Below are 27,538 nucleotides of genomic sequence, written 5' to 3'. Positions count from 1 at the left end.
TTCAAAATTTATTCCAAATAAGGATTAATAATCACCACTTATGAAAAAGCACTAAACAAATAAAATGTTGAAAAGATGACAAAGCACAAAAAAGAGAGCCTTGCAGATTGCCTGATCCAAAACTTCTGATGCAGTCTGAAAGCAGAAGACTGCTAGACCCTGTATATAATAGGAACATTTTCTAAAAATGGATCATGTTTGCTAACAATGATTCAGACTGACCAATTATTGCCACAGACAGGTCGCCACCAGAGTTTAACAGTGTTGATCATATCTGCTTTAAGTATGGTTAAAAACTACTAAAAACCCAGCAGCAGCTGGCAACATGTCTATTCTGGGGCTCCCAATGTTGCTAACGCTGGTAGTAAGAAAATGTCTCTAGAGTTCACAGAGCTTTAGTTATGGCTTTGCAAGAGAACACATTCAATTAATTCTAATTATTTAAATAGGGCAAAAACTATTAAAAAAATTATACAGATCTTCTGTATAAAATTTGCAAGAAAAAAAATACACCAAAAACAGAAAAATAGAAACTTTTAATGTGTATATCTGTCCATTTTACATTTACTTCAGTTTGTACAGATACCCAACTATTATACACCACACATCAAAAATGCATATATTTGTATCTGTATATATAAGCATTTGATCTTTGAGGTATAGGGTAATGCACAAAACATATTCTGTGCTCCCAAAATTTAAATGGACATCTGACGCAAGCCATGTACAGTATAAAAGCTGCATTTTATCAAATATTATGGAAATTTATCCTCTCAGCATATACAGTTAAAGCACATGGGTTGACTTGCCGAGTTTCAGTTAAATATTTCCAACACTTTGATTAAAAAAAACCCAAAACACATTTTTGTTGGTGTATGCAATTGATAGTCCTTTTTGGTTATTCTAACTTCTCTTCTCAAAGCCAATTTCAAATATTCTTCACTTCTTCAAAAATACTTCTCTTACAAATAACTAGAGTTTTAAAGTTTTTTTTCTGTTTTGGAATAATACTATATTCTTTTCTTTATTTCAATGTATTACTAATAAAAAGAAGCAGCACTTATCAGGGGCTCGATACCACTGATGTAACTAAAAGCACACTGGCATAAAATATACACAGAAGTTTCCCTATTAATAAAAATAAAAGAGCCTATTAGAGAAAATAAAATCTAAACTATACTCTGCCTACTCCCATAAACACCATATTGACCTCACTGATCCATCTCCCCGAAAGCGTACGTAAAGAGAAAGGCCTTACAGTATACCCTGAAGATCAAATGATATGAGTTATTTTGGATCATACCGGGAAGTCAGTTCCAAAGTTGTGGCCCCCGCACAGACAGCATACTATGAGCACAGCCACATTCATACCAACAAGACTCTAATTCAAGCATTAAAGATGATTGCAGCTGTGGTAGCACGGAAACCAAGTTATTTTACTGCTTATTTATCAGAAAACTAACTCATCTGCAGTGTGTAATAGTGAGGTAGACAGGTGAAAGGTGACTGGAGAAGATTTATTAAAAAGAAAACCCTCAGCCATATTCTTTTTGTTTATATTATTGTAAATGAAGGGTGATGCTTTAAAAATAAAAATTAAAAAGCTTTTCTGCTTGCTTTTATATATTAGAAATAAGACTGGAAACTTTGGTCTTCCCTAATTATTCTGGAGAACTCCTTAGGGGTCTCAAGAGATGTTTAGTGTAAGCTATCGCACCTGAAAGAATAGGGGTTTTGCATCCTTAATATTCATTCTCTGAAATGTTCATAAGTGGGTTTTTTGTTTGTTTGTTTTAACAAACTGACTAAAAAGCCCTTCCTTTTTGCTCTGCTTTCAGTTCCGCGTGATTTCATTTATCTTTCATCTCATCAAGTCCTTCAGGTTAGATGCATGAATTTGTAATAACAAGCCCCCGCCCCGCCAAATCCTTCTCCCACTTTCAAGTTAAAAAAAAAAATCATGGCCTTTTTACATTAAGGCAATAAATATTTCTTTTAAAAATGAGACACTCATTTATTTACTTATTACAGTTCATCGCTCAGTAATATGCTCAATGCCATGAGGGAAAAAGAAAGTTTGTTTCAGGCCTGGGATTGACCCTCAGCTGTGTGCTTGCATTGGTTGTAATAATTTTAGAAAGTTCATATTATTCCTTAGTGACACCATAAAAGACACCTACAGTAAGTGTTACATAAAGTCTTTGTATCATATCACCATGTATTCTGCAGTCCACATATATTACAGGGGAAACATTTTACAAATATTTTAGATATTTTGTGAAATGTATTTGGATTATATCTTGTATCCCTCTACCTTCAAGCCAATGCCTAGTTACTACACAAATGATGGGAGGGAAAAATATAAATAATGAATTTAAAAACATCTCCAAAAATTACCTAAACTCTTCTACACATAAAAATGTCATTGCTTAAAAGGTATCTTGAGACATTAGAAGCAAAATGATGCACCTCCCAATCGAACACAGCGAATTCTCCCTTCACACTGATATAAAACTAAATTTCTAGCCCTGCAGGGTAAAAATAAATAGGGAAATATAACCTGTTACTGCTTTAGGATTGAATAACCCCCCTCCTCCATCTCAGATTGTGATTTTACTTTGTGATGGGTAAAGGGAGAAAATACAAGGACATTGGTTGAATCTGGTTTGTTTGTTTTTTTTTTAAATAAAGCAGTAGCTGATCCAAAGTTTGGAATATTAGAATTAAGTTTGGGGGGAGAAGGATTCACAGGCAGAGCAAATACCAGGTAATTAGAGGTGTGTGATACATGGCCCCACAATTTACCTCATAGATATCTCCACCTGTGATTGTATAATTACGCTGTAAACCTTTCACTGGTCCAGAGACAATATAATCTTTCAATGACAGAAATTCGTATTTCAAGATGGGGAATGGAGGCGAAAAACATTTGAGCAGTCTGTTCATAAAAAATGGCAGTTCAGAAGCTATTCAGAAGTTTGGTATGTTAGTAGCAGTCCTGGTGGAGATGAATTAAGGGGCAGAATACAAGTGAGAGGACCACTGATACCAGATAAATACAAATATATCATTCCCACGTGTGTGTGAGGTGTACACAAAGATTTCCTGAATATAATTTATATATTTGACACACCCCACATGTGGAAGAATTTATTTCCACCACTCCATATTATTTACTCACAAACACACACATATACAGGCCCTGATCCTGCAAATATGTGAATGAGTAACTTTATGCATATGGGTAGCGCCACTCAATTTGTACGATTGGATCCTATGTTAAAAACACACACATGCCTCCTCTTAAAAAAAAATCAAACCTTTATGCAAATAAATATATTCTATAATTATTCTTTAGTTTACACAAGCCAAACAACTGTGATTTTGGTTATCACTGGTACTTTATACATTTGATGTAGGCACTGAAGAGTATGAAATTGCAGATAAGTATACCAATTTGTGAATTTAAAGTGAAATATTTATAACAGGTCTTGAAAATGCAGTTATTTGGGATCAAGACGCAACAGCATACCCCCATTTCATGAGTGTTATATTCACCTCCACAATTCATTGGCTTCTATACCTTTACATGAACAGGGCAATTCTCAATTCACTGTTTATATTCCATGTGCACCACAAAATAATAAATAGCAATTCAGTAGCACTGCTGCATTCACCTAGATGCCCATAGTATTTTACTACTCACCATAAAACTAAACCTAGAGGATCATCACAACCTGTAGCATCAAGAAACATGAAACATTTCTTACCATTACAAAATTATTTAAGTTACAATGATTTAAGAAAATATAATTCAACTCTAGTAAATTTTCAGAGGGTCAATAGTGAACAAGTCTTGAAAAATAATCTACCTTAAAAAATATTTTCAAAAAAGGTAAAGAAGTTTAAGAACTATAACGAGAACAATTTTTGAAATGTTAAGCTGTATACTTATTTATGTTTAAGTATTTCATACACATATTTCACAAGCTTTCAAACAAAACAGAAAACTATCTACACGTTTGCGTACTGGTACATAGAATTCCCCTCATTTATGCTGCTTTAATCTTTTTACTTTACTAATTTAAATAAAAAAATGTAATTTTTAATTAAAAGATAAAAATACTACCTATTACTAAGAATCTTTAAAAATGAAATAAATATCACAGGAGCATAACTTCTCATAAATGCCACTGAACACACTGTATGACATAAAAGGTTTATTTTAACTTTTTTTCTCCCCTATACACTAAGTACTATAAATTTTCACTGTTTTAACTAAATCCATTTTGATAAACAAATTTTGATAAATTATTGGGCGTACTAGAATTCTTCATCTAAACTTCAAAAAGGCATTAGAGGACAAAGCAAACATGAAATTATTGAACATATGTCTGTGTTATATTGTTTTTATTTTCTTGCAAATTGGTCTCTTTTGCACAGGGGACCCAAGCAACTTTTAAATTCAAAATGCATGCACATGCACACCACCCCACTGCCAAAAAAGAAAAAAAAACTAATAGAAATGTTTTGGTTTTAGCCATAACCAACCACCAGAGCTGGCTGGAAAATTTCAGAAGGAATGCTTTTCTGTTGGAAAATACAAATTCATCAAAATAAACATTTCTATTAGAAACCCGCCTGACTTCCTGCCAGTTTGCTTGCCTTGTTCCTTGGCAGACCAGCCTCCCAAGCTCTTTGGAGTACTAGGATCTCTAGCTCCCTGTCATCTCAGGAGGTGGACTGGTCCAGAGCAGGGGCTCTCAGGATTTCCAAGTTGCTTGGCTCCTAGGCTCCCCACCTCAGGGTCTGCTAGGACTGTATACAGCTCAGGGAGCCTCGGAAACTTTTAGAAAAAGTCAAAACTAAATGTCATTTTGACTGTTTTTAAAATGAAAATCTGAAATTCCCATTCTGCTGGAAATTTAGTTTTTTGTTCAATTTTGAAATAATTTTTTTTTAATTTCAGAATTTCCTGTGGAACAGGAATTTTTGTTTTCAACCAACTTCCCTAAGGATTTAAATGGCTGAATTTTATAGCAGACTTTCTAAAAGAAGCTCTTTTATTTCACAACAATGGCCATCTTTAGAGAAAAGAAAATAAATTAAATTTCAGAGTATTTATTTTTAATACAAGGTAAAAGGATCCAAGAAGTGCGTCAGCAGTTTTAACAGTCAGTATTTTTACTGTTATCTGATAAACTTTTCCAAATTTGGACACAGGGACAAATTAAGCCATCTTGGAATGTTAAATCAATTGATTCCTCCAATTAATTAGCTGTGCATAACTTAGGGCTTCAAAATTTACCAAAAGGGAATCAACATATGACCTTAGATATTCATGTGCAACTTCATTTCTTACCTGAGGCATAGGGAGCTTTATGTTGCATATATAAGATCAGCATTTGAACCAAAGTGTTTTGTGCTTGGAAATGAACAATTTTTTTTTGCATTTTAAACCAGCCCCAAGTCAAACAAACACACCAACAAGACAAGACAACCTCCCTTTGCTTTAGGGGAAAAAAACCACCATACTTAAAAAAAAAATTAAAAATCCACAGATGAAGCTGAATAAAAATGAAGATGTCGCTACACTGGACAGGCTGCGGGTCAAATTTCATCAATATCAACACAGAGCATTAGCTTTAAAATTTGTTTTTTATATGCATGTCTTTTTACCATGTTATGTGTTATAAATTCCATGGCCCAAGACTGAAGTCTTTGTTTACACCAATAAGTAGGGCCCTACCAAATTGATGATCCATTTCGGTCAATTTCAAGGTCACAGAACTTTAAAAATCGTTAAATTCATGATTTCAGCTATTTAAATCTGAAATTTCACAGCGTTGTAATTGCAGGGGTTCTGACCCAAAAAGGAGTTGTGGGGGGGGGGGGGTCAGAAGATTGTGGGGTGAGGGGTTGCAGTACTGCAACCTGTCACTTCTGTGCTGCTGCCGGTGGTGGCTCTGCCTTCAGAGCTGGGCAGCTGTAGACCAGTGAATGGCAAAGGAAAAATAAAATGGGGTTTATTCCCCTCCCTTTTTAAAAAAAAAAAAAAAAAACACATGTAAAAGAGCTGGAAAACTTCTGACAAAAATAGTTTTTTTTTTGTTTCATTAGTAACTGAGGCCCTATCTACAAAGAAAGACTCTGGGCTTATCTACACTTAAAAGGCCAGAGCGGCGCAGCTGCACCGATGCACCACTATAGCGCTTCAGTGAAGATGCTACCTATGGCAACAGGAGGGCTTCTCCCATTAGCGGAGGTAATCCACCTCCCTGAGAATCAGTAGCTATGTCAACAAGAGTCTGCACCAGGAGTTAGGTTAGCATAACTGCACTGCTCAGCAACGCAGTTATAGCAAACACAAATTGCTAGTGTAGACCAAGCCTAAAATGACTGGAAAACTAAGGGAATTATGACATCACAAGAGACTGAAAACAGCTACTAAGAGGGTTAAAGGATTTTTAGACAGTGATAAAAACCTTGTTTTTACCAATACTTCTTCCTAATGAACACCTGGGACAAATGACATCTTTGTTAAATATTCCACATCCTTGTCCCTCCAATTAAGTAAGGTCTGACAGTTCAGACCACACACCTCATATACACCTACTTCCCAAGCAGTTCTCCAGCAAAACCAGGGGAAGACAAAATTTGACTTAGAAATATCGGCTAAGGTAAAAAAACAAACACACCACCTCTTGTAACTGTTGTTCTTCGAGATGTGTTGCTCAAGTCCATTCCATTCTAGGTGTGTGTGCGCCCACGTGCGGTCATTGGAGATTTTTACCTGAGCGGTATCCATAGGGCCGCCCGTTGTGCCCCCCCGAGTGTCACACCCATGCGCTGGCATGTCAGGCGCCACAGGCCCTACGCCCTCTCAATTCCTTCTTGCCGACAACTCCAACAGAAAGTCAGGAGGGCGGGCAATGGAATGGACATGAGCAACACATCTCAAAGAACAACAGTTACAAAAGATAGGTAACCGTTTTTTCTTCTTCGAGTACTTGCTCATGTCAATTCCATTCTAGGTGACTCACAAGCAGTATCAATGGAGGTGGGCTCAGAGTTCAAAGCCTTGCATCTTTCAGCACAGCTCGGCCAAAGCCAGCATCATCTTGAGCTTGTTGGATCAGCGTGTAATGTGATGCCAACATGTGGACGAACAACCAGAGAGCGGCTCAACAGATCTCTTGGATCGCCATCAGGGACACCTTTGCCAGCTCTTAGCAGTAGCGGATGCGGACTGTAATCCAGGGTGAGATTCTCTGAGCAGTCACGGGACCACCTTTCATCCTGTCTGTCACAGCAATGAACAACAACTGCGTTGACTTACAGAACTGCTTCATTCTATCTATGTAAAATACCAACGCCCTCCTGACGTCCAGGGTGTGAAGCCTGCATTCCTCATCAGATGCATGGGGCTTCGGACAGAAGACCAGTAACTATATGTCCTGACCAGTATGAAACTGAGAAATGACCTTGGGCAGAAACACCGAACGCGGGCGCAGCTGGACCGTGTTCTTCTAGAAGATCATATAAGACAGCTCAGAGATGAGTGCCCTGATCTCAGACATCCGTTATGGCAACCAGGAACAAAACCTTCAGGGAGAGAAGCAGCAGGAAGCAGGAAGCCACACGCTCAAAGGGAGGTCCGACAAGCCTTCACAGCACAAAATTCAGGTCCCGAGGCAGCGGGAGAGGGGAGGATCCTGGATGTGTGGATAGAGGCATTCCAGACCCTTCAAAAAACATGCTGTCATAGGCTGGGCGAAGAGAGACTTGCCCTGGAATGGAGGACACAATGCCAAAATGGTGGACAGGTGGACCTTGATCAAAGAGATGGACAACCCCTAGCGTTTGAGATGCAGCAGATAATCCAATATGTCCTGCAGTGAAGCCTACTCAGCCCTAAGATGCGTCGCTCCGAGGCCCAGCACTCAAACCTTTTCCATTTAGCCAGGTAGGTTGCCCTGGTGGAAGATTTCTGCTACCCAGCAAGACCTGTTGGACACAGGTTGAGCATGCCCACTCGTCCGTGCTTAGCCATGCAGTAGCCAAGCTGTCAAGTGCAGCACTGCCAGGTTTGGATGCAGAGGAGTGCCATGGTTCTGGGACAGCAGATACAGCCAAAGAGACAGCGGAGGAGGCGTGGCTGCCAAAAGGCTCAGCAACGTGCCAAACCAGTGCTGACGGGCCATGCGGGAGCTACCAGGATAACCGCCACTCTGTCCTGCTTCACCTTCACAAGGACCCTGTGGCACTGGCGGGAAGGAATACATCAGTGCTCCCAACCATGGAATAAAAAGGACGTCCAAAAGGGAACCTCTGTCCAGACCCCAAATCAAACTTAACACGTGACACTTTCTGTTCTGCCTGGATGCGAACAGGTCCTGGAGGAGTCCACGACCTCTAGAAGATTATGTTGACCATCTCTGGATGGAGTGACCATTTGTGGCAAGATGAGAAGGTCCTGCTGAGGTGATCCGCCAAGACTTTCCTGGTGCCTGGCAGGTGGCTGGCGACCAGATGAATGGCATGCTGCACACGAAAGTCCCAAAAGCTGAGCACCTCTTGACAAAGGGCTGAGGACCTGGCAACGCCCTGTCTGTTGATATAATACATCGTGGCGCCATTGTCCGTCAGGACCTGTACCACCTTGCCTTTCAGGTGGGGCAAGAAAGCCTGGCAGGCGAGGTGAACTACCCTGAGCTCCCTGATGTTGATATGGAGGGCGAGATTGTCCCACAGCCAGTGGCTGTGGGTGCTTAGCTCGTCCAGGTGGGACTCCCAGCCCAGATCCAAATAGTCGGGAGACCAGGTTCAAGCAACAGAGACAGAGCTGTGAAGGGAACTCCCTGCAGCACCGACTTGGGATCCAATCACCATTGCAAGGACAACAGGATATGGTTCGGCACCCTGACCTCCCAGTCCAACCTGGGTCTGCTGGGGATATAGACCGAGGCCAGCCATGCTTGCAGAGGTCATAAATGGAGCCAGCATGGGCGACCACTTGGCCCATCAGACATAGGCAGGTGTGGGCTGCAGCGAACAGGTGGTTCTTTAAATGGGAGATCAAGTACGACATGGTCTGAAAACACACTTCCGGAAGGAAGGCCCTGGCTCGCATGGAGTCGAGGATCTTCCTTATGAATTCTATGTGCTGGACTGGCATTAATGCGGACTTTTTAATGTTTATTAGCAAGCCCAAATCGTGACAAGTCGAATTCAGATTGAGGCTCCTCTGCACCTGCTCCTGAGACCTGCCCTTGATAAGCCAGTCATCAAGATACAGGAAAATCTGGACCCCTCAATGTCTCATTTAAGTCGCCACTGGAGCCAGGCCTTTTGAGAACACCATTGGGGCCGAAGATAAGTCAAAGGGCAGCACCATGAACTGAAAATCGTGCCTGCTCACTATGAAGCCGAAAAAAACGTCTGTGACCCAGGAATATGGAAATAAGCATCCGGTAAATTGAGAGCGGTGTACTAATCTCCTGGAGGAGATGATGGAACCCAGGGAAACGTCAAATTCTTGAGAGACTTGTGAGGCAACACAGGTCCAGGATGGGTCTGAGGACTCCTTTTGCTTTCAGGATTAAGTAGTACTAGGAGTAGAACACTTTCCCTTTTGTGTCCTCCTCTACTGCCCCCAGCCACATAAGGAGTTGCTTGTGAGAAGGATCCCTGAAGAGGGACAGGGAAAAGGGGCTGTGGGAGGGAGTGGTGGCCGAAAATTGCAGGGTTTAGCCCTGAGATACTATGTACAGTATCCAGAGGTCCGAGGTGACCCACGACCAGGCCGAATGGTAGGGGTGAAGGTGGTTGAGGAAAAGGAACGGTGGATCTGGGGAATTGGCTGGGTCGTCGTTCTTGAGCGCCATCAAAATGAGCACTTCTGCTCTCTGGACAATTCGCTAGGCCAGGCTGCGCAAGTGAGCGGGAGGCAGAATGGAGGCGATGACTAAACCCAGTGTCTCTGTCCCTTCTTCTAGCAGACCCTGGATGAGACTGCCACAGCCATGGCAGTGGAGGCGGTCAGAACCGTGCCGAATGGAGCTCGGTGCCGGGGGTGCACGTCGCACCGATGCCGAGACAGCTCAGAGGCTGGATGGAGGGCGGACTCCATCAGAAAAGCCTGAAGTCGAATGTCCCGCTCTTGCTGCATGCTGGGCCGAAAGTTTCTGCAGATACGGCACTTCTCTTACATGCGCCTCCCCCACAAGCTGGGAGTCACTAACAGGCATAGGCCTGTTCAAGCTCTGCGTAGGGCTTGAACCCCAGAGACCGGAGCATGCCCACCAGGGGCAAAGTCCCCTCTGGAACTCTAACTACTAACAACTAGACACTTAACAGGTACTTAACACTAACTACTGAAGAATTAATTCTATACAAGGCCTTAAGGAATGAAGTCCAAAGGAGAAAAAAAAACTGATAGCCCTTGCTAAGCAAGGAAAAGCGCACCAACTAACCACCATGGGCAGTAAGAAGGAACTGAGAGGGCACAGGGCCAATGGTGCCTGATATACCAGCGCCTGGGCGCAACACTCAAGGGGACGCCACAGCTGGCCCTATGGTTACTGCTAAGGCGAAAATCTCCGACGACCGCGCACGTGGGTGCGCACGCACCTAGAATGGAAACGACATGAGCACGCACGCCAAGAACAAGCAAGTGGGTTTTTATACGCCTTTCAACTTCTCTCAATATGTCACAATGCATCAAAAAGGGAACAAGCCAATTTTTAAAAATTCCTGTACAAGTTAAAACTAACTTGATTTGCTAGCTTTTTTAAAAGCTTTCCCTCTCGCTCTCCTCCACAAAGGAGTCCTACACAATTCTTGTAATTTTTTTCTACCATCTTCTAATGTTCGTTTGATAATACCAGCCTTCTTGGCAAGGCTTCAACAACCAAGTCAATGCTATCTACTTTCAACCTTAACACCATCTTAGAAGTTTTATGTATGGAGAGTTAAGCTATTTTTTGAAGGACAGGAGGGATTAAGATCTCTCTGGGAGATAAGAGATCAGAAGCAGAAGTAAAGAATGGTATCACTAAAACTGACTGCTTTTAGACCTCTCAAAAGATAATATTTTGATGTTTCGTATATTACCATCTATTCCCCAAAACATTACTTATTTTACATTAATTTATTTCTATTTTATTAGAAAATCATAAAACACAGAAACCGTCATACCAAACAGACCAGCAGTCCTGTCTCTTAACACTGACTAGTAAAGACAATGACCTTGCTTTAGAGAGCTTATTCTAATGACCATAAATACATGAATTAAAAATACAGGAAGAACTCATTATCTGGCAAGAGGAAAAGAGGAAGGGAAGAGTACCTAAATATGGCTATGATTTTTCTATTGCTCAAGAAACTACATGAAAAAGTAAGATTTCAAGAAGGAGTCTGCACAGTGTAAGGGGCATAGGGCAAAATACAAGGCATAGTGGAATAGTGTGGGAGGAAGTGCCAACATCTTATGTGGACAGATAAGAAATGACTTTGAAGAACAAGAGCTGGCAGCGCACAGACTTAAGTAAGAGTAATGGGGGAGACGAGATGTTGACAGCAAAAAACCTGGGACCACCATTCGATCACTTCACTTTCCTTCCAGAGGCTACCGCAGCCTTGAACATTTGATATATAGTACAGAAAATATACAGCTTTTGTTAAATTGCTCATTATATTCCTATAATACAAAAAGATATCATTTAATACTCATACTAATTAAACTGAAAAATTATTATACTGGTTTATCTTCCAATTACTACGAATGTTGATCTGTACTAGGAGAAACACGAGGAATGTAATCATAGAAGAACGCCTTTAAGCAGAACTTGTCTATGACTTCATGATTTTCAAAAGGTACATCTGAATAAAAAACCAAAGTCTTTTGAACATGAATATTTTGACTATCAACATGAAATAATAATTTAGTAAAATATCAATCTGAAAACAGAAATGTCATACTCCTGCATTTTCTGTATTTTTAATTTCATTTCATTTTGATTGAACACTAACATGCTACTCTGTAGTAGTTTAAGACACTGAACCTGCAAAGGAAATCAATTTCAACTAGATTTGGATTTCACAAAGATACAAGGAAGGGTCTGTGCACTGGACCTCTCTAAAGGATCATGGCCCACGGCAGCAGCCAATTCCAACAAACTGATCACTTATCCAAGTTAATGTGAAAGAGATAAACAGGTATGAAAACTTTAATGAAGAACTTTATCAAAAAGATGGCAATTCAGGAAAGAAAAACTTTGTTTAGAGAACAGCAGTGGAGATTGTAAAATAGGCACAAAATGGAAAACAAGGAGCTATGTCAGTAGGAGTTCTGAATCAATAAGGGCTGCAGGATCAGGACTTTAGGAGAGAGCTAAATCCACAGCAGGTGTGTGTGTTTAACAGCTGCATGACTGAACCCCTGAACAATGTTCAAGATTAAGTGAAAAACTTGCTAATTAACTCAAGTCTAGATTTGTATGGACCTAAACCTATATATTCATCTAAATGAACTAAATAAAAAATAAAAATGCATCTTAAATATTTGTACTTTGAGATTAAGCAACAAAAATATTTATAGATTTAAAATGCACAGTTCTATTAAATGGAATTTTATTTTAAAGAAGGCATTTCTCTTCATCTTCAGGGTTTTATTTTAACTACTCAATCAGTTGTTAATGTGGTTAGAGTAATATAGCTAACATTTCTGAACTATGAGACTGACTGCAAGTAAAAGATGTTATCCCCAGTCAATTTACTTAATTCCATAAAGATACTCAAAATAAAGTGTGAGACTGTCTCACTCAAATAGATTTTTTAAAAAAAACCCTGTAAAACAGTTCTGAAACTCAAAATATCTGGGGTGAAATTCTGGCCTCACTGAAGTCACAAAGAGTTCTGCCATTGCCTCAAATGGAGCAAAGATGTTAATCCTTGCATCTAAGCAGAAAGTCACAACCGAATTTTACAATAATTAGAATTTCAGACAAGCTTTGTTTTTCAACTGTTACATAAAATATAACTGGTAAAATTATCACGTAAATGTAAGAACTAAACACTGCAGTTTGTATTTCTTGATTTTTTAAATAATCTATACAATAAACTTTTGTAAATGTAATTTAAATGTTTGGATTAATTTTGTAAGTGGGGCTATAGATAATCTGTACATTCTGTATCTAGGATACAGAATATATAGCAATGCTATATTGTGTACATATTATACATTATGCACTTCTATTAACAATTGGTGAGAGTAAACATGTAGCGAAAGAAGCCCCATAGACTTTCAGTGCAGATTAATCCATTGTCCGAATTCAAAACATCAATCTAGTATCACAGTATTTATGTAAAATACATTAATCTTTCTTATTACAAAACAACAAATCAGATGTCAGTGTTGTTTCCAAGTATGTCTGTAAAAGCATTTTTACAGGAAAAAAATCATTTAAAAATTGCACCAAGTGTTACTTGTAATTCCCTCCCCCTATATTTTCTGGCTACGGTGGTGTGACAGTTCCGTTTGTTTCTCCTTGATGAAAACCCGCCCCATTGGTTCACTCCACTTCCCTGCAAGCCAACCGCCCTCCCCCCTTCGACTCAACAGTAAACAGAAACTTTTTAAAATTATACTTTCACAGCATGAGTTTTTTATGCAGATCCAATTTTGTTTCAGTGGAGTCAGAACTAACATCATGCATACGTTTCAAACATAAAAATCTATATAACATGACAAATGGCAGAGGATATAAAAAAACCAAGAATTTTAAAGACTAACATAAGGAAAGTACATATTACTAGTTTCTTTCTTTATCCTTCCCCCACCTCCCCATAAATTTGTTCTATTCAAAGTATCTACTACAAATATAACTGAGAAAAATACTATCAAGAAGAATAATTAACTTACACAACTTCATTTCACAGGACAGAATAAGTTCCTCATAAAATTTCTGAAAAAACTAGTCCAGGTGACATCTAGCCATGGTAATCTTACAGTTGGATCCTTTAGCTCAAATATTTGACACCTACAATTTTCTTATGCATGGCTTTACTTTTTAAAAATCTACACTTAAAAATAGGAATTTTCTAAAGAAAAGCCAACAATGCCTTATGATTTTAACACTCCAGATACAACATTCTGTATAGCTATCACTCACACATTCTAAACTTATAGTCATATCACTTTTGCTTCATAGAAAGGAAAGGCGTTAGATGGAAAATTAATACAAAGTAAAAAGGCATGGGATAAATATAAAATAAAAAGTCAGAGAGAGTATAATGATGGCTGCTGATGGGGCGGGATTCATGTTTATGTCCTATAAAGAAATGTAATGTAGATTCACCAGTGGTCTTTTCAGAGGAAGTGAGTTGTTTGTCTCCCCTAGTGGATGCAAGGGAAAGATAATAGGAAGCAAGCATAACAAAAAAAACATTTTTTTTTTTTTTTTGAGAGAAAGAGAGAGGTCTGTACTACAGCAATAAAAATTTGAGAAGCAATCTCAATAATAAAGGACTGTCAGCAACAAACCAATAACTTTCCTAAATCATAACTGCACTTGGTTCAACTGTGAGGAAAAAATGCTGAAGTGTTGAAATAATTTAAATGATTAAAGAATTATTTAAAGTAAATGTATATTAAAATGTCTGTTGTATCATCTGTATTATCTTCCAATATTTCTGCCCACCAATATGTAAGTTTTGTAATATTTACCTGTATCCAAGCGCTTTACAGGGGACTCATCATCAACCTCAGAATCTCCACATGCACTTCTTGATCTTTTCCTTGGCTGCAGAAGAGTCTCCAACCTTGGAAGGACTACAGACAAAAAGGTTTTGGTCCCTAGCTGTGGAGAAGTTGGCTGGGTTTCAGTGTTCTTTGCAGACTTTGGGGGGCTTATACTTTTTGATTTGCAGAAGAGAATGGATGTACGTCTGTTTACATCAGTTGATGACTCAGCTACAGCAGAAACAGTCGACTCATTGAGATTACTGTCAAGTAAGTGTTCTGGAGTGTGTCCATTTATTTCTTTCTGAATGGAAGTGCTATATAATTCATTATCAAATTTTACTCTTTTGTAAAGCTTACTCTGCTCTGGATTGAGTTCTACTGGTTTGAGGGTTGGTGGTTCTGAATTAGTCTCCAAGTTTGAAGGAAGAGGTAATGCATCTGATGGTTCAAGTTTAGGGGGAGATTTATCTCCTGAAAAAATTATAAATAGAGTGTGATTTTTGAAAACTGGTAGTTATAAAATCTATTATAACACTCACTATAAATGTTCAGCTCATCAAATAATTGTTGTTTGGAAACAAACCATAACATTTTAAATACATAAACGTTTGGCTAGCAACAACCTATCCTAGTTAGTAGTGCCTAGTTTTATACTGGGATTCTAACAAAATAGGTGTTTACATTTAGTGTTAAAAATTTAAACCTGGGCAGGTATTTTTACCTTACATGCAATGGTATTTAAAATCTTAGGTACAAGAACTTTTTACAGAAAAGTAGAGTAGCAGATGATTTGTATCTGGTAATGCAAGTATTTCACCATTAACATTAAAGTCTGAATAAAATACATTTTCCTAATTTAAATATTCATCTTACCTGTTTACGTTAATTTAAATAAGAAAAGCATCTTTAAAGCAGATAAAGCCATTTTTAAAAATTGCATTTATAGCTTAACCTATCAAAATTAACCGTAATAGCGGGCTATAAACTATTACCAAATTCACAAATTGGAAAGTTCTGCAAAGCTGCTTTACAGTTATGGGTACCAGTTTTAAATTTTAAAACGTATAGTTACTGACAAATGCTTGGCAAAGACATCTTTGCAGCCATTACAGGAGAAATCAGAAAAACCACCCCTCTACCAATTTTTCTTTCCCCCTATCCAACCCAAATGTCAATTCTGACTTCTGTTTTGTTTTTCTTTTCTTTCAATTTCATGGTGTAGAATGGCAAGACACACATTGTGGATGTTTAGATAAAACTAGCTCTAGAAAATGCTCTTTAACACAAATGACAGAAGAAAAAATTCTGCTCTACAGAATTCAATAAAACAAGCAAAAATTACCCAACCCACAGTTTGCAACAGATAAGTGTACAAATTATTCATCTTTCCTCTATACTCCTTTAAAAAAAAAAAAGCCCATGTTGAGATGTCTACCTGCTTTCTCTACAGATATATTGCTACACTAACAAAATGAAAAGGCTATATCTTTACAAGTGAGCATTTATGCAATCAAATGTAACTTGTTGCACCACAAAAATAATCGTTGGTGTAGAACACAAAAAGGATCAAACATATTTAACTAATCTCATGCAGATTTAAGTTTACATACGTATACTGCACATAAACCAGCCAGAAAGTCTGGAATTCTATTGACTTAAATGATAATTCATTAGTTTGTCATTGTTTATCTACAGCAGTATGGTAAGTGCTTTCTATACACTCAAAAAGGACCACCTTTCCTCTGACTAGTTCACAATCTATGCATTAGTAATGAAACACCTAAAATGTTAAAATCTCAGCCCTGGTCTACACTACGAGTTTAGGTCGAATTTAGCAGCATTAGATCAATTTAACCCTGCACCTGTCCACACGACGAAGCCATTTTTGTTGACTTAAAGAGCTCTTAAAATCAATTTCTGTACTCCCCAACGAGGGGATTAGCACTGAAATCGCCATTGCCAGGTCGAATCTGGGGTAGCGTGGACTCAATTCGACGGTATTGGCCTCTGGAAGCTATCCCAGAGTGCTCCATTGTGACTGCTCTGGACAGCACTCTCAACTCAGATGCACTAGCTGGGTACACAGGAAAAGCCCCAGGAACTTTTGAATTTCATTTCCTGTTTGGCCACCGTGGCGAGTTCATCAGCACAGGTGACCACGCAGTCCCAGAATCGCAAAAGAGCTCCAGCATGGACCAAACGGGAGGTACTGGATCTGATCGCTGTATGGGGAGATGAATCCGTGCTCTCAGAACTCCGTTCCAAAAGACAAAATGCCAAAATATTTGCAAAAATCTCCAAGGACATGATCGACAGAGGCTACAACAGGGACCCGCAGCAGAAAATTAAGGAGCTCAGGCAAGCCTACCAAAAAAAACAAAGAGGCAAATGGTCGCTCTGGATCAGAGCCCCAGACATACCGCTTCTATGATGAGCTGCATGCAATTCGGGGGCGGGGGGCGGTCTACCACTACCACACCCCTGTCCGTGGACACCTGAAGGGGGGAGTCTCATGCAACAGGGATGAGGATTTGGAGGACGAGGAAGATGAGGAGGAGGAGGATAGCGCACAGGAGGCAAGCAGAGAAACCGTTCTTCCCGACAGCCAGGAACTGTTTATCACCCTGGAACCAATACCCTCCCAACCCTCCCAAGGGGGGCTCCTGGACCATGAAGCCGGAGAAGGCACCTCTGGTGAGTGTACCTTTGTAAATATAATACACGGTTTAAAAGCAAGCGTGTTTAATGATTAATTTGCCCTGAAGACTTGGGATGCACTCGCGGCCAGTACAGCTACTGGAAAAGTCTGTTAATGTGTCTGGGGATGGGGCGGAAATCCTCCGGGGACATCTCCATGAAGGTCTCCTTAAAGTATTCCCAAAGCCTTTGCAAAAGGTTTCTGGGGAGGGCAGCCTTATTCCATCCTCCATGGTAGGACACTTTACCATGGCAGGCCAGTAGCACGTAGTCTGGAATCATTGCATAAGAAAGCATGGCAGCGTATGTTCCCGGTGTTCGCTGGCATTCAAGCAACATCCGTTCTTTATCTCTCTGTGTTATCCTCAGGAGAGTGCTCATCCCACAGAATTGGGGGGGAGGAAGGGGGGTTAGTTGGATTTGTGCTGCACTTTAACCCAAAAAACCACAGCCCCTCCTTTTAAATGGCCAACTCAACGGGTGCTTGGTATGGGAAAGGAGGGCACTGAGATTTGAAACCATTCCCAAGTTATGAAGGTTGAAGAAGCTGAAAGACTGTGGCTTACCATGGCTGCCTGCAAGCCGAATTCTGTTGCCTGGCCCTGCGTGTGTGATCTCTCACATCAAACCGGCAGGCCCTCAATATAAGAGGCAAAATGCGACCTTGCACATGTGCTATGTAATGTTAACAGCTTGCTTCATTGTGAAAGAGTCTACCCATTCTTCTCTAAAATGTGTCTTTTTAAATACTCCTCTCCCTTTTTTCCCTCCTGCATCTGCAAATGTTTCAACACGCCCCCCATCATCTCCGTCCCAGAGGCTGGTGCAGATAAGAAGGTGGAAAAAAAAGCACTCACGGTGAAATGTTCTCAGCTCATGCAATCCTCCCACACTGAAATAGCTCAGCAGAATGCGTGGAGGCAGACAATGTCAGAGTTCAGGAAAGCAGACAGAAAAGACGAGCGCGATGAGAGGTGGAGGCAGCGCGATGAGAGGTGGAGGCAGCGCGATGAGAGGTGGAGGCAGCGCGATGAGAGGAGGCAGGATGCAATGCTGAGGCTACTGGGGGATCAAACTGACATGCTCTGGTGTCTGGTGGAGCTGCAGGAAAAGTAGCAGGAGCACGGACCCCTGCTGCAGCCCGTGTAACCGCTCACCCTCCTCCCGAAGTTCCATAGCCTCCTCACTCAGAAACCCCAAGAACACGGGGGGGTGGGGAAGGACTGTGCTCCAGGCACCCAACCACACCATCCCAGAGGACTGCCCAAGCAACAGAAGGCTGGCATTCAAGTTTTGAAGTACAGTGTGGCCTTGTCCTTCCCTCCTCCCGTCATCCACCACCCCACCTGCTGCTTTCCTCTTCCCCCACCCCTCCCAGGCTACCTTGGCAGTTATCCCCCTATATGTGTGATGAATTAATAAATAATACATGATTTTGAAACAACAATGACTTTATTGCCTCTGCAAGCAGTGATTGAAGGGGGGAGGGCAGTTGGCTTACAGGCAAGTAGAGTGAACCAAGGGGGTGGGTTTTCATCAAGGAGAACAAACAGAACTCTCCTACCATAGCCTGGCCAGTCATGAAACTGGTTTTCAAAGCTTCTCTGATGCGCACCGCGCCCTGCTGTACTATTCTAATCGCCCTGGTGTCTGGCTGCGCATAATCAGCAGCCAGACAATTTGCCTCAACCTTCCACCCCACCATAAATGTCTCCCCCTTACTCTCACAGAGATTGTGGAGCACACAGCAAGCAGCAATAACAATGAGAATACTGGTTTCACTGAGGTCTAACCGAGTCAGTAAACTGCACCAGAGTGCTTTTAATCGTCCAAATGCACATTCTACCACCATTCTGCACTTGCTCAGCCTATAGTTGAACAGCTCCTGACTACTGTTCAGGGTGCCTGCGTATGGTTTCATGAGCCATGGCATTAAGGGGTAGGCTGGGTCCCCAAGGAGAACTGTAGGCATTTCAACATCCCCAACGGTTATTTTCTGGTCTAGAAAGTGAATCCCTTGCTGCAGCTGTTCATACATACCAGAGTTCCTGAAGATGCAAGTGTTATGTACCTTTCCCGGCCATCCCACGTTGATGTTGGTGAAACGTCTCTTGTGATCCACCAGTGCTTGCAGCACCATTGAAAAGTACCCCTTGTGGTTTATGTACTAGCTGCCAAGGTGGTCCGGTCCCAAGATAGGCATATGCGTTCTGTCTATCGCCCCACCACAGTTAGGGAATCCCATTGTAGCAAAGCCATCCACTATGACCTGCACATTTCAGAGTCACTACCCTTGATAGCAGCAGCTCAGTGATTGCATTGGCTACTTGCATCACAGCAGCCCCCACAGTAGATTTGCCCACTCCAAACTGATTCCCAACTGACCAGTAGCTGTATGGCTTTGCAAGCTTCCAGAGGGCTATCGCCACTCACCTGTGAACTGTGAGGGCTGTTCTCATCTTGGTATTCTTGTGCTTCACGACAGGGGAAAGCAAGTCACAAAGTTCCATGAAAGTGCCCTTACGCATGTGAAAGTTTTACAGCCACTGGGAATCACCCCAGACCTAAAACACTATGCGGTTCCACCAGTCTGTGCTTTTTCCCCAGGCCCAGAATCGGCGTTCCATGGCATGAGCCTGCCCCATTGCCACCAGGATGTCCAAATTGCCGGGGCCTGTGCTTTGAGAGACGTCTGTGTCCATGTCCTCATCACTCTCATCACCACGCTGCTGTCGCCTCCTCACCTGCTTTTGCAGGTTCTGGTTCTGCACATACTGCAGGATAATGTGCGAGGTGTTTACAAAGCTCATAATTGCTGCGGTGATCTGAGCGGGCTCCATGCTTGCCGTGGTATGGCGTCTGCAGGAGAGCAGAGTTGCAGCGGAAGCGGTGGCTGATGATGGATGCCACGAGAATAGATATTTATAGAGAACGACGAGAGGACCTGCAAGGTGGATTCATGGGAGCAGGAGAGTGGAGTTGCAGCAGAAGCAGTGGAGGATGACTGTTAGCACCACACACATTTCCCAAGGAAGAACATGTACCGGGGAGCCCACGACAGACAACATGGAGAAATTCGCTATTGAGACAATAGCGGCAGAGCAGAGTTGCAGCAGAAGCAGTGGAGGACGACAGTTAGCAGTCCTAGTGCACCGTCTGCTGCCAGCAGCACCCAGGACACAGCAGCGGCAGTGTGAGTGAGTTGAGCTGAGCCGGCTGCACACTTGCTGTGGTATGGCGTCTGCGCGGAAAAACGGCGCAGAAAGTGTCTGCCGTTGCTTTCACGGGGTGGGGGGAGCGCGACTGACGACATGTACCCAAAACCACCCGTGACAATGTTTTTGCCCCATCAGGAAGTGGGAGCTTAATCCAGAATTCCAATGGGCAGAGGAGAATGCGAGAACTGTGGGATAGCTACCCACAGTGCATCGCTCCATAAGTCGATGCTAGCCATGGTAGTGAGGATGCACTCCGCTGACTTAATCCGCTTAGAGTGGACATGCGCAATCTACTGTATAAAATAGATTTCTAAAAATCGACTTCTTGAATATCGATCTAATTTCGTAGTGTAGTCATACCCTCAGTTGCATTCAAATCATAACAAGGTGGAATCTGGTGCTTCTCTTGTGAACTTACTCAGGACAAAAAGGAAAGGAGTACTTGTGGCACCTTAGAGATCTGATGAAGTGAGCTGTAGCTCACGAAAGCTTATGCTCAAATAAATTGGTTAGTCTTTAAGGTGCCACAAGTACTCCTTTTCTTTTTGCGAATACAGACTAACACGGCTGTTACTCTGAAACCTGTCATTACTCAGGACAGGATCCCAAAATAAGAATTCTGTTCAAATGGTATCTTTAAAAATAAGATGTAAACTTTCTTATTAAGCACCGATTTGATAAGAATGTTTTATATTGTTCCTCTTTATAAAATCCAAATTATTTGCAAGAAAAATGTGATATATGACACAATATCTAACTACCAATGGAAGCAACTAGCAAAAGGGAAGATTTAACCACATATTACAAAGCTGTAATTTTACTGAGGTACTCTGCAAATATTATAACTCTCAAGAATAGAGATCTTTTTTGTGTGGTCAGAAATCCAAAATGAAATTATAAACATACCGGATAATCCATAGCACTTTGAGAGACTAACAATGTAAAAATTCCTCTTCCCTGGTCAATACCTGCTGTGTTTTTTATTTATTTATTTATTTTTAAAAACAACTATCAGGATCTATTTGCCTGCATCTCTCATATCTGTTTTGCAATATGTTTCTAATTCTTTTCTAACTCATTTCTATTCCAGAGTTTAAATTTAAGCTATTTACAATCCATAAAGGTATATGAATTTTTAACTGTACTTTTGACCTACTACATCACTTCTGAATAGTTATGTTAACACGTTTTTTAAAAATACATTTATTTCAGGTAATAAGTATATGTCTAACCACTATGCACTTTATTTATAAACGCATCTTTTGACTATTTTAAGATTCAAATGTATCTAAATCAATCTGATTTTTTTTTTTTTACTGTTTTAATTATCTGTCAGTAAGAAAGTTCAGAAATAAATGTTTTCAGTTTTAACAAGATTAGGGAGATAATTTAAGGAATCAGATTTGCTTAAAATTATTAAAATAGCTATTCTAAGAGTACTCAGAAATCACAGAATTAGACGAGAAGGCCAACTGCAGTTGTAGTTACATTTTTCTAACACTGTGCTTCCATATTGCAACAGTTTATATCTTTTGAAAAACATTTTTATCAAGCTAAGAGACTCAAACATGCAATTCCAAAGATGGCTAAGTGATGGAACAGTTAAGGATATTTGATTTTTTTTTTTTTTTAAATACCAGCTTTCAAACGACTTGCAAGCCTCAAGTGTACAATAGCTAGTCTATGTAAACACATGATCTCTAAGGTGCCACAAGTACTCCTTTTCTTTTTGCGAATACAGACTAATATGGCTGCTACTCTGAAACATGATCTTATTCTGGCTACCATAATCTCCCCCGTCCCCTCCCCCACTTTCTAATCCCACAAAACCAAACACCCTTGCCCTGTCCCCTGCACCACCCCTTCCTCTGAGGACCCCCTCAGCTCACTCCATCCCCCCACCCTCACTCACTTTCACCGGGCTGCGGCAGGGGGTTGGGGTGTGGGAAGGGGTGAGGGCTTCAGCTTGGGGTGCAGGATGGGGTTTAGGGCTGTGGCAGGCTGTTCGGGTGCAGGACGGGGGTGAGGGCTTTGGGAGGAAGTTAAGGTGTGGGAGAGGTTCCAACCTGGGGCAGGGGATTGGGGTGCGAGCTCTGGATGGGCAGCACTTACCTCAGGTGGCTCCCGGACGCGGCTGGCATGTCCAATTCCTAGGTGGAAAGACCAGTGGGTTCTGCGTGCTGCCTGTGCCAATGGTAGCTGTGGAGGCGGTGCTCAGGGTGGGGGCAGCACGCAGAACCCCTATAGCCACCCCTGCGCCTAGGAGCCAGACATGCCAGCCGCTTCCAGGAGCTGCGCAGAACTAGGGCAGGAAGCCTGCCTGAGCCCCGCTGACCAGACTTTCAGCGGCCCAGTCAACAGTGCTGACCGGAACCACCAGGGTCCCTTTTCAACTGGGCGTTCCGGTCAACCCTACTCTACCCCCAACCCTTCTTTCCTATTGTTTATTATATTCATATTCTGCAACCTTCTACTTAATTTCTGGCAAATTCCATCATCAATAAATTAAACAAAAAACAGCCTACAGTGCAGGGGTCAGAAGGAAGAACTACAAAAGGATGTGTTTAGTGGCCAAAATTTTCAGTATTGAGTGCCTGAAGTTAAGTGGCTGCACATGGATTAAAGACCCTAAGTATGAATAACACAACTTTCAAAAATACGGAGCCCCATAACTTTCAGTATAAAGTAGTACTTTTTAAAAAGTTTAATTTTGCTACCTCTTGTTGTATTTTCTTTAAAAAAAAATCTATTTCTCGCAGGAGCAAGGGGAAAGTAACCAGATAATAGATTTTATGCATACTAAAGGTAACAGTATAGTTCATTTGCAGTGTATTAAACCTGTCCTGAAATCAGATCATAATAGAATATTACTTTCTACTGTGGTATTTACATGACAAATGTAGGATATCTAATTGGAAGTGTTCAAAATAGTACTGATGTAAACACCAATTAAAATCTTACCTTCTTCTTCACCTTCTTGTTCTAATGCTGCACTTTCCTCTTCAAAACTTCCAATACCTGATTCTATCTGGGGAGGCTGGCTGTGTTGTTGACTTAGTTTGTTGCGAATAATGCTGATTTCTTTCTTTAACAGCTTTGCTCGTTTGCTCCTTGACCCACTGGATTTCATTGCACAGGTGAGATCAAGTTTTTCTAACAACTCTCTCAGCTGTTCTTCCAAGGACATATGCACTCTGTTAGCTGGATTCAGTAACCTATCCACTGAAGTCAAAACATGTGTAATTTAAGATATCTGTTAATAAGAATTTTTTTTCCAAAAACTACTTGGAGAAAAAATATTTGCTAAGTTTCATGTTTTGGAATTAAAAATATAAAAATAAAATCGGACTTTGGCCACAAGTTGAAGCAAGTTTTATAGTCTCACTATCACTAGTGAAAAGGTGCCAGTGTAAATTCCTGCTATGCCATTTGCTACAACTCTTGTTAGTTAGCATTTTTTGCTTCAGACATCCAGAACTGGAATAGCAGGGACTCCATAGGTCAGGACTGAGGTATACTAATAGAAAGGATGTATAGTGACGCCTGACCCATAGTTGTACCAAATACTATTAATTCCTCCCCACTATAGTTATTTCTTCTCTTTTCATAGACTTACGTTTACTATTTTCTCAGTGCACAAGTCAAAATAAGACTTTTTGGGATTGCTCGTATTACAAGTGTAACTGATTATTATAACTGATTATTGAGTTTGTTTGCATCCTGCTTCATGTAACACCACTAAACAAAAATACTTCTGATTCAGCAAGCTACTTAAGCGTTTACATACGTTTAAGCATGTAAACAGTCCCACTGAACTACTCAAGTATGCCCATACATAAGTAACTTGTTTATGTCAATGGGAGGACTCATGCACTGAAGTTAAGCACATGCTTAAGAACCTTGTTAAATCTGGGCCTAAATGTTCTGGAATCAGAATTCAATTGAAAAGATTTTTCTTGATTATGGATGGGACAGAACTGAGAATACAGTTTAATCTTTCAAAGGTATGATGTATTCACAGTGCTACAAAATAGTAAAAAAAAAATCTTTTTGTCGGTAAACTAAACAGGTATGACTTGAACATGTGTAAGAACTACATAGTCTGACTGCAGTAAAAAAGTGCCAGTTTTAAAAATTATTTTAAAAATTAAACTTTAAAAATGCAGCTAATGCTTTGACTATATTTCTTGAAAATTGATCGCTACAGTAATTTAGAAAGTTTCTTACCATCTTCCCAGGAGAAAGGCTGGGGTGATTCTAGTTTAGGCTGTTCAGGTAAATGCATTCCAGTTTCATTATTATAACCGATCCCCTCAGCATCTCGCCTAGCTTGTCTCAGAACAACACCTCCTTGATCTCTTAATCGCACTGCAGCTCTATAGAATATTGTATCCTTCGCATTGTATTTCATACAGTTATCTATAATAAGATTAAAATCTTCTTCAAACTCATTAAGGTTTCTATAGCCTTGGGAATCTAACCGTTTTCTCATAGTAGATAAATCCATGGGATGTTTTATATGATCCAAATAATCTGGAACCTACGAATAAATATTAAAACAGAAGATGTTTAAACTTGCAGCTGATATAACAATAAAATAATTGTACTGTGATGAACTAATCTAGATTTTTAAAATTTTAAGTATATTTTGTGAAATAAAGAAAGCAGAGAATCCAGTTTCTAATCTAAAGCCCTGACCCAGTAAAGTTTTATACACATGCTTAACTTTTCCCATTATGAGATTACACAAAGTAAAGATTAGCATGGGCATAAATCTCTGTAGGATCATGGCCTTAGTACTCTTACTGCCACATGTTTATTTATATATTGGTAGCCTGTTCAGGTCAGTTAGTGGACTTCTAAAAGTGGAGCATGAACCTTGTGACTGACAATGAAACTTAAGTAACGCTATTAATGTATATCAAACAGTGTATTTTTGTGATTGTGGAGGGATTAAATAGTAGTATTTTTTTGCATGCAAGTTTGGCATATGAACTTGGTTTTCCTTTGGGAAATTTTGACCTTCCGTCTCCAGAATAATTTAAGATGTAGTTTCTAGGATTATTTGAAAAATAATGTTTACATCTATTTTTACATGTTTTACATGTTTACATCTATGTTTAAACAAATTAAATTTTAGACTGCAAAATGAGTTTCAAATGTCTTCCTATAATATAGGTCTATGTCTAAATACTACAGAATTATTTAATATTTTAAAAACAGGAAAACCAAGTCATAAATTCTCACTGAACTATTTTCATGTTCCCAGTCTACTCCTACTGGGGTTTAATTTGAACTTATTTTCAAATCTGCATATTGTAAAATAAATTTACTTCAAATATTTCCAATCCTGCAGTATAACTGAATAAAAAAAAATTAAATTCAGCTATCATGCTATGAACTATGATGAAAAGATTAATTGGAAAGGCACCTCCTTAAGGTTTACTGGCTGAGTAAATATTCGAGCAGAATCCTTTTCCTGCAGCTGGTCCAGAACTGATCGCAACAGTACAGTGAATGGAGTCAACTGGAGCTCCATGGCGACCTGCTCAACCTTGATCTGAATAATGAAATATAAAAAACACCAAATAGTAAGTTATTTTCAACTAGAAGAAGTGACTACAAATTACTTTTCTTCTCTCTCTCTCAAAAGCGTCTAATTCAAGTGAATTTGCAGCTTCACTTCCAAGGAGGGATTTTATCAGTTATCTGAATGCGCTTTCAAACTGAGAATGATTATAATGCTAGTGCAGATTAAATTTAGTAATTTTTCAAAAATTATTTAACAGTTCTAAAGAAAACAGGCTACAAAAAAAGCGGCTTTATAGAACAAGACCAAATATACAAAAAAATAAGAAAAGGAGGACATCGTAGAGATTAACAAATTTATTTGAGCATAAGCTTTCGTGAGCTACAGTTCACTTCATCGGAGCAACCAAGAAAAATACATTTTTTTAAAACAGTGCAAAACTCAAACATGGTGCCGCATGCAAGCTATGCCAAATGAGTTTATAGCACTGATATCCAAAAGTAAAAATATTACAATTCTACACCTAAGGTCTGTTCTACTTAAACTTCCAGAAAAAATAAAAGCTGTTTATAAAGATCAAAATCACTAATTACTTCAAAGGTTTGATCCTCCTATAGGGATAATCATATATTGTTTTAATAACTGTAAAGAAAGTTTTAAATAATCGTCTATAAAAAGTGGTTTCAGAATATTTTAAGAACATACTTCTAGTATTCAACATTAAAAGCAACAATTTGCTGAATAATCTTGATTTCAATATCAGTGATACTTTCGATATGAAAGATATCCTTTTAGACATCAATTGACAGATAAGGGGATGTATAGGACTTTGTTATCTTTTAATATATTAAGGCATTAAACTTCAGTATGTAGTCAAGACTATTACCAATGGACTATATTAACTCATAATAAAAGTGCAATTACATTCTGAAAAGTAATTTTGGAAAAATGTCATCCTGGGGTTTCATATTTAATATGTGAGTGATTCCAGAGCTCATGTGCCCCATTTACAACTAAATTGAGGTTTTTGTAAGTGCCAGCACTGCAAACTCAATTTTGGCTCTGAGAGTCATGCTGTGTTCTTTCCTTCTCACCTACCACCACCAGTATGAAGATTCTGCAGGCCAAATTATGCATTCCTTTACACTAGGGCAAAGCCACTGACTTCATTATGTTTATACAAGTGTAAACGACTGGCCCTTACTCCCACTGTGCTTCTTTGCCCTCTGTGTTGTCTCTACAGGATTAATAGGAATTAAAAATACCAATTATTTTTCACACAAAAGTGAATAAATGCAACACACACACTCTACTTCAGATCTGATGCGTAGAAAGGTGCTATTTTAA

At 39.9% G+C, this 27,538-nt stretch overlaps 1 protein-coding gene across 7 annotated transcripts in view; it reads right to left on the bottom strand.

Annotated features, from left to right (window-relative positions):
- BRD1 (bromodomain containing 1) overlaps nucleotides 1–27,538 on the bottom strand; it is a 107,381-nt gene that overhangs the window by 32,457 nt on the left and 47,386 nt on the right. For all 7 annotated transcript variants that reach the window (XM_077834824.1, XM_077834814.1, XM_077834835.1 and 4 more), the window contains 4 exons: nucleotides 26,093–26,221; nucleotides 24,889–25,201; nucleotides 23,623–23,883; nucleotides 14,729–15,217 (listed from right to left, as the gene is read on the bottom strand). In XM_077834824.1, the coding sequence (XP_077690950.1) occupies nucleotides 14,729–15,217; nucleotides 23,623–23,883; nucleotides 24,889–25,201; nucleotides 26,093–26,221 (1,192 nt within the window). The remainder of the gene's footprint in view (nucleotides 1–14,728; nucleotides 15,218–23,622; nucleotides 23,884–24,888; nucleotides 25,202–26,092; nucleotides 26,222–27,538) is intronic.

The sequence above is a fragment of the Eretmochelys imbricata genome, chromosome 1 (assembly GCF_965152235.1).
Source record: "Eretmochelys imbricata isolate rEreImb1 chromosome 1, rEreImb1.hap1, whole genome shotgun sequence".
In the NCBI taxonomy this organism is placed as follows: Eukaryota; Metazoa; Chordata; order Testudines; family Cheloniidae; genus Eretmochelys; species Eretmochelys imbricata.
This window is presented reverse-complemented; position numbering and strand designations above follow the sequence as displayed.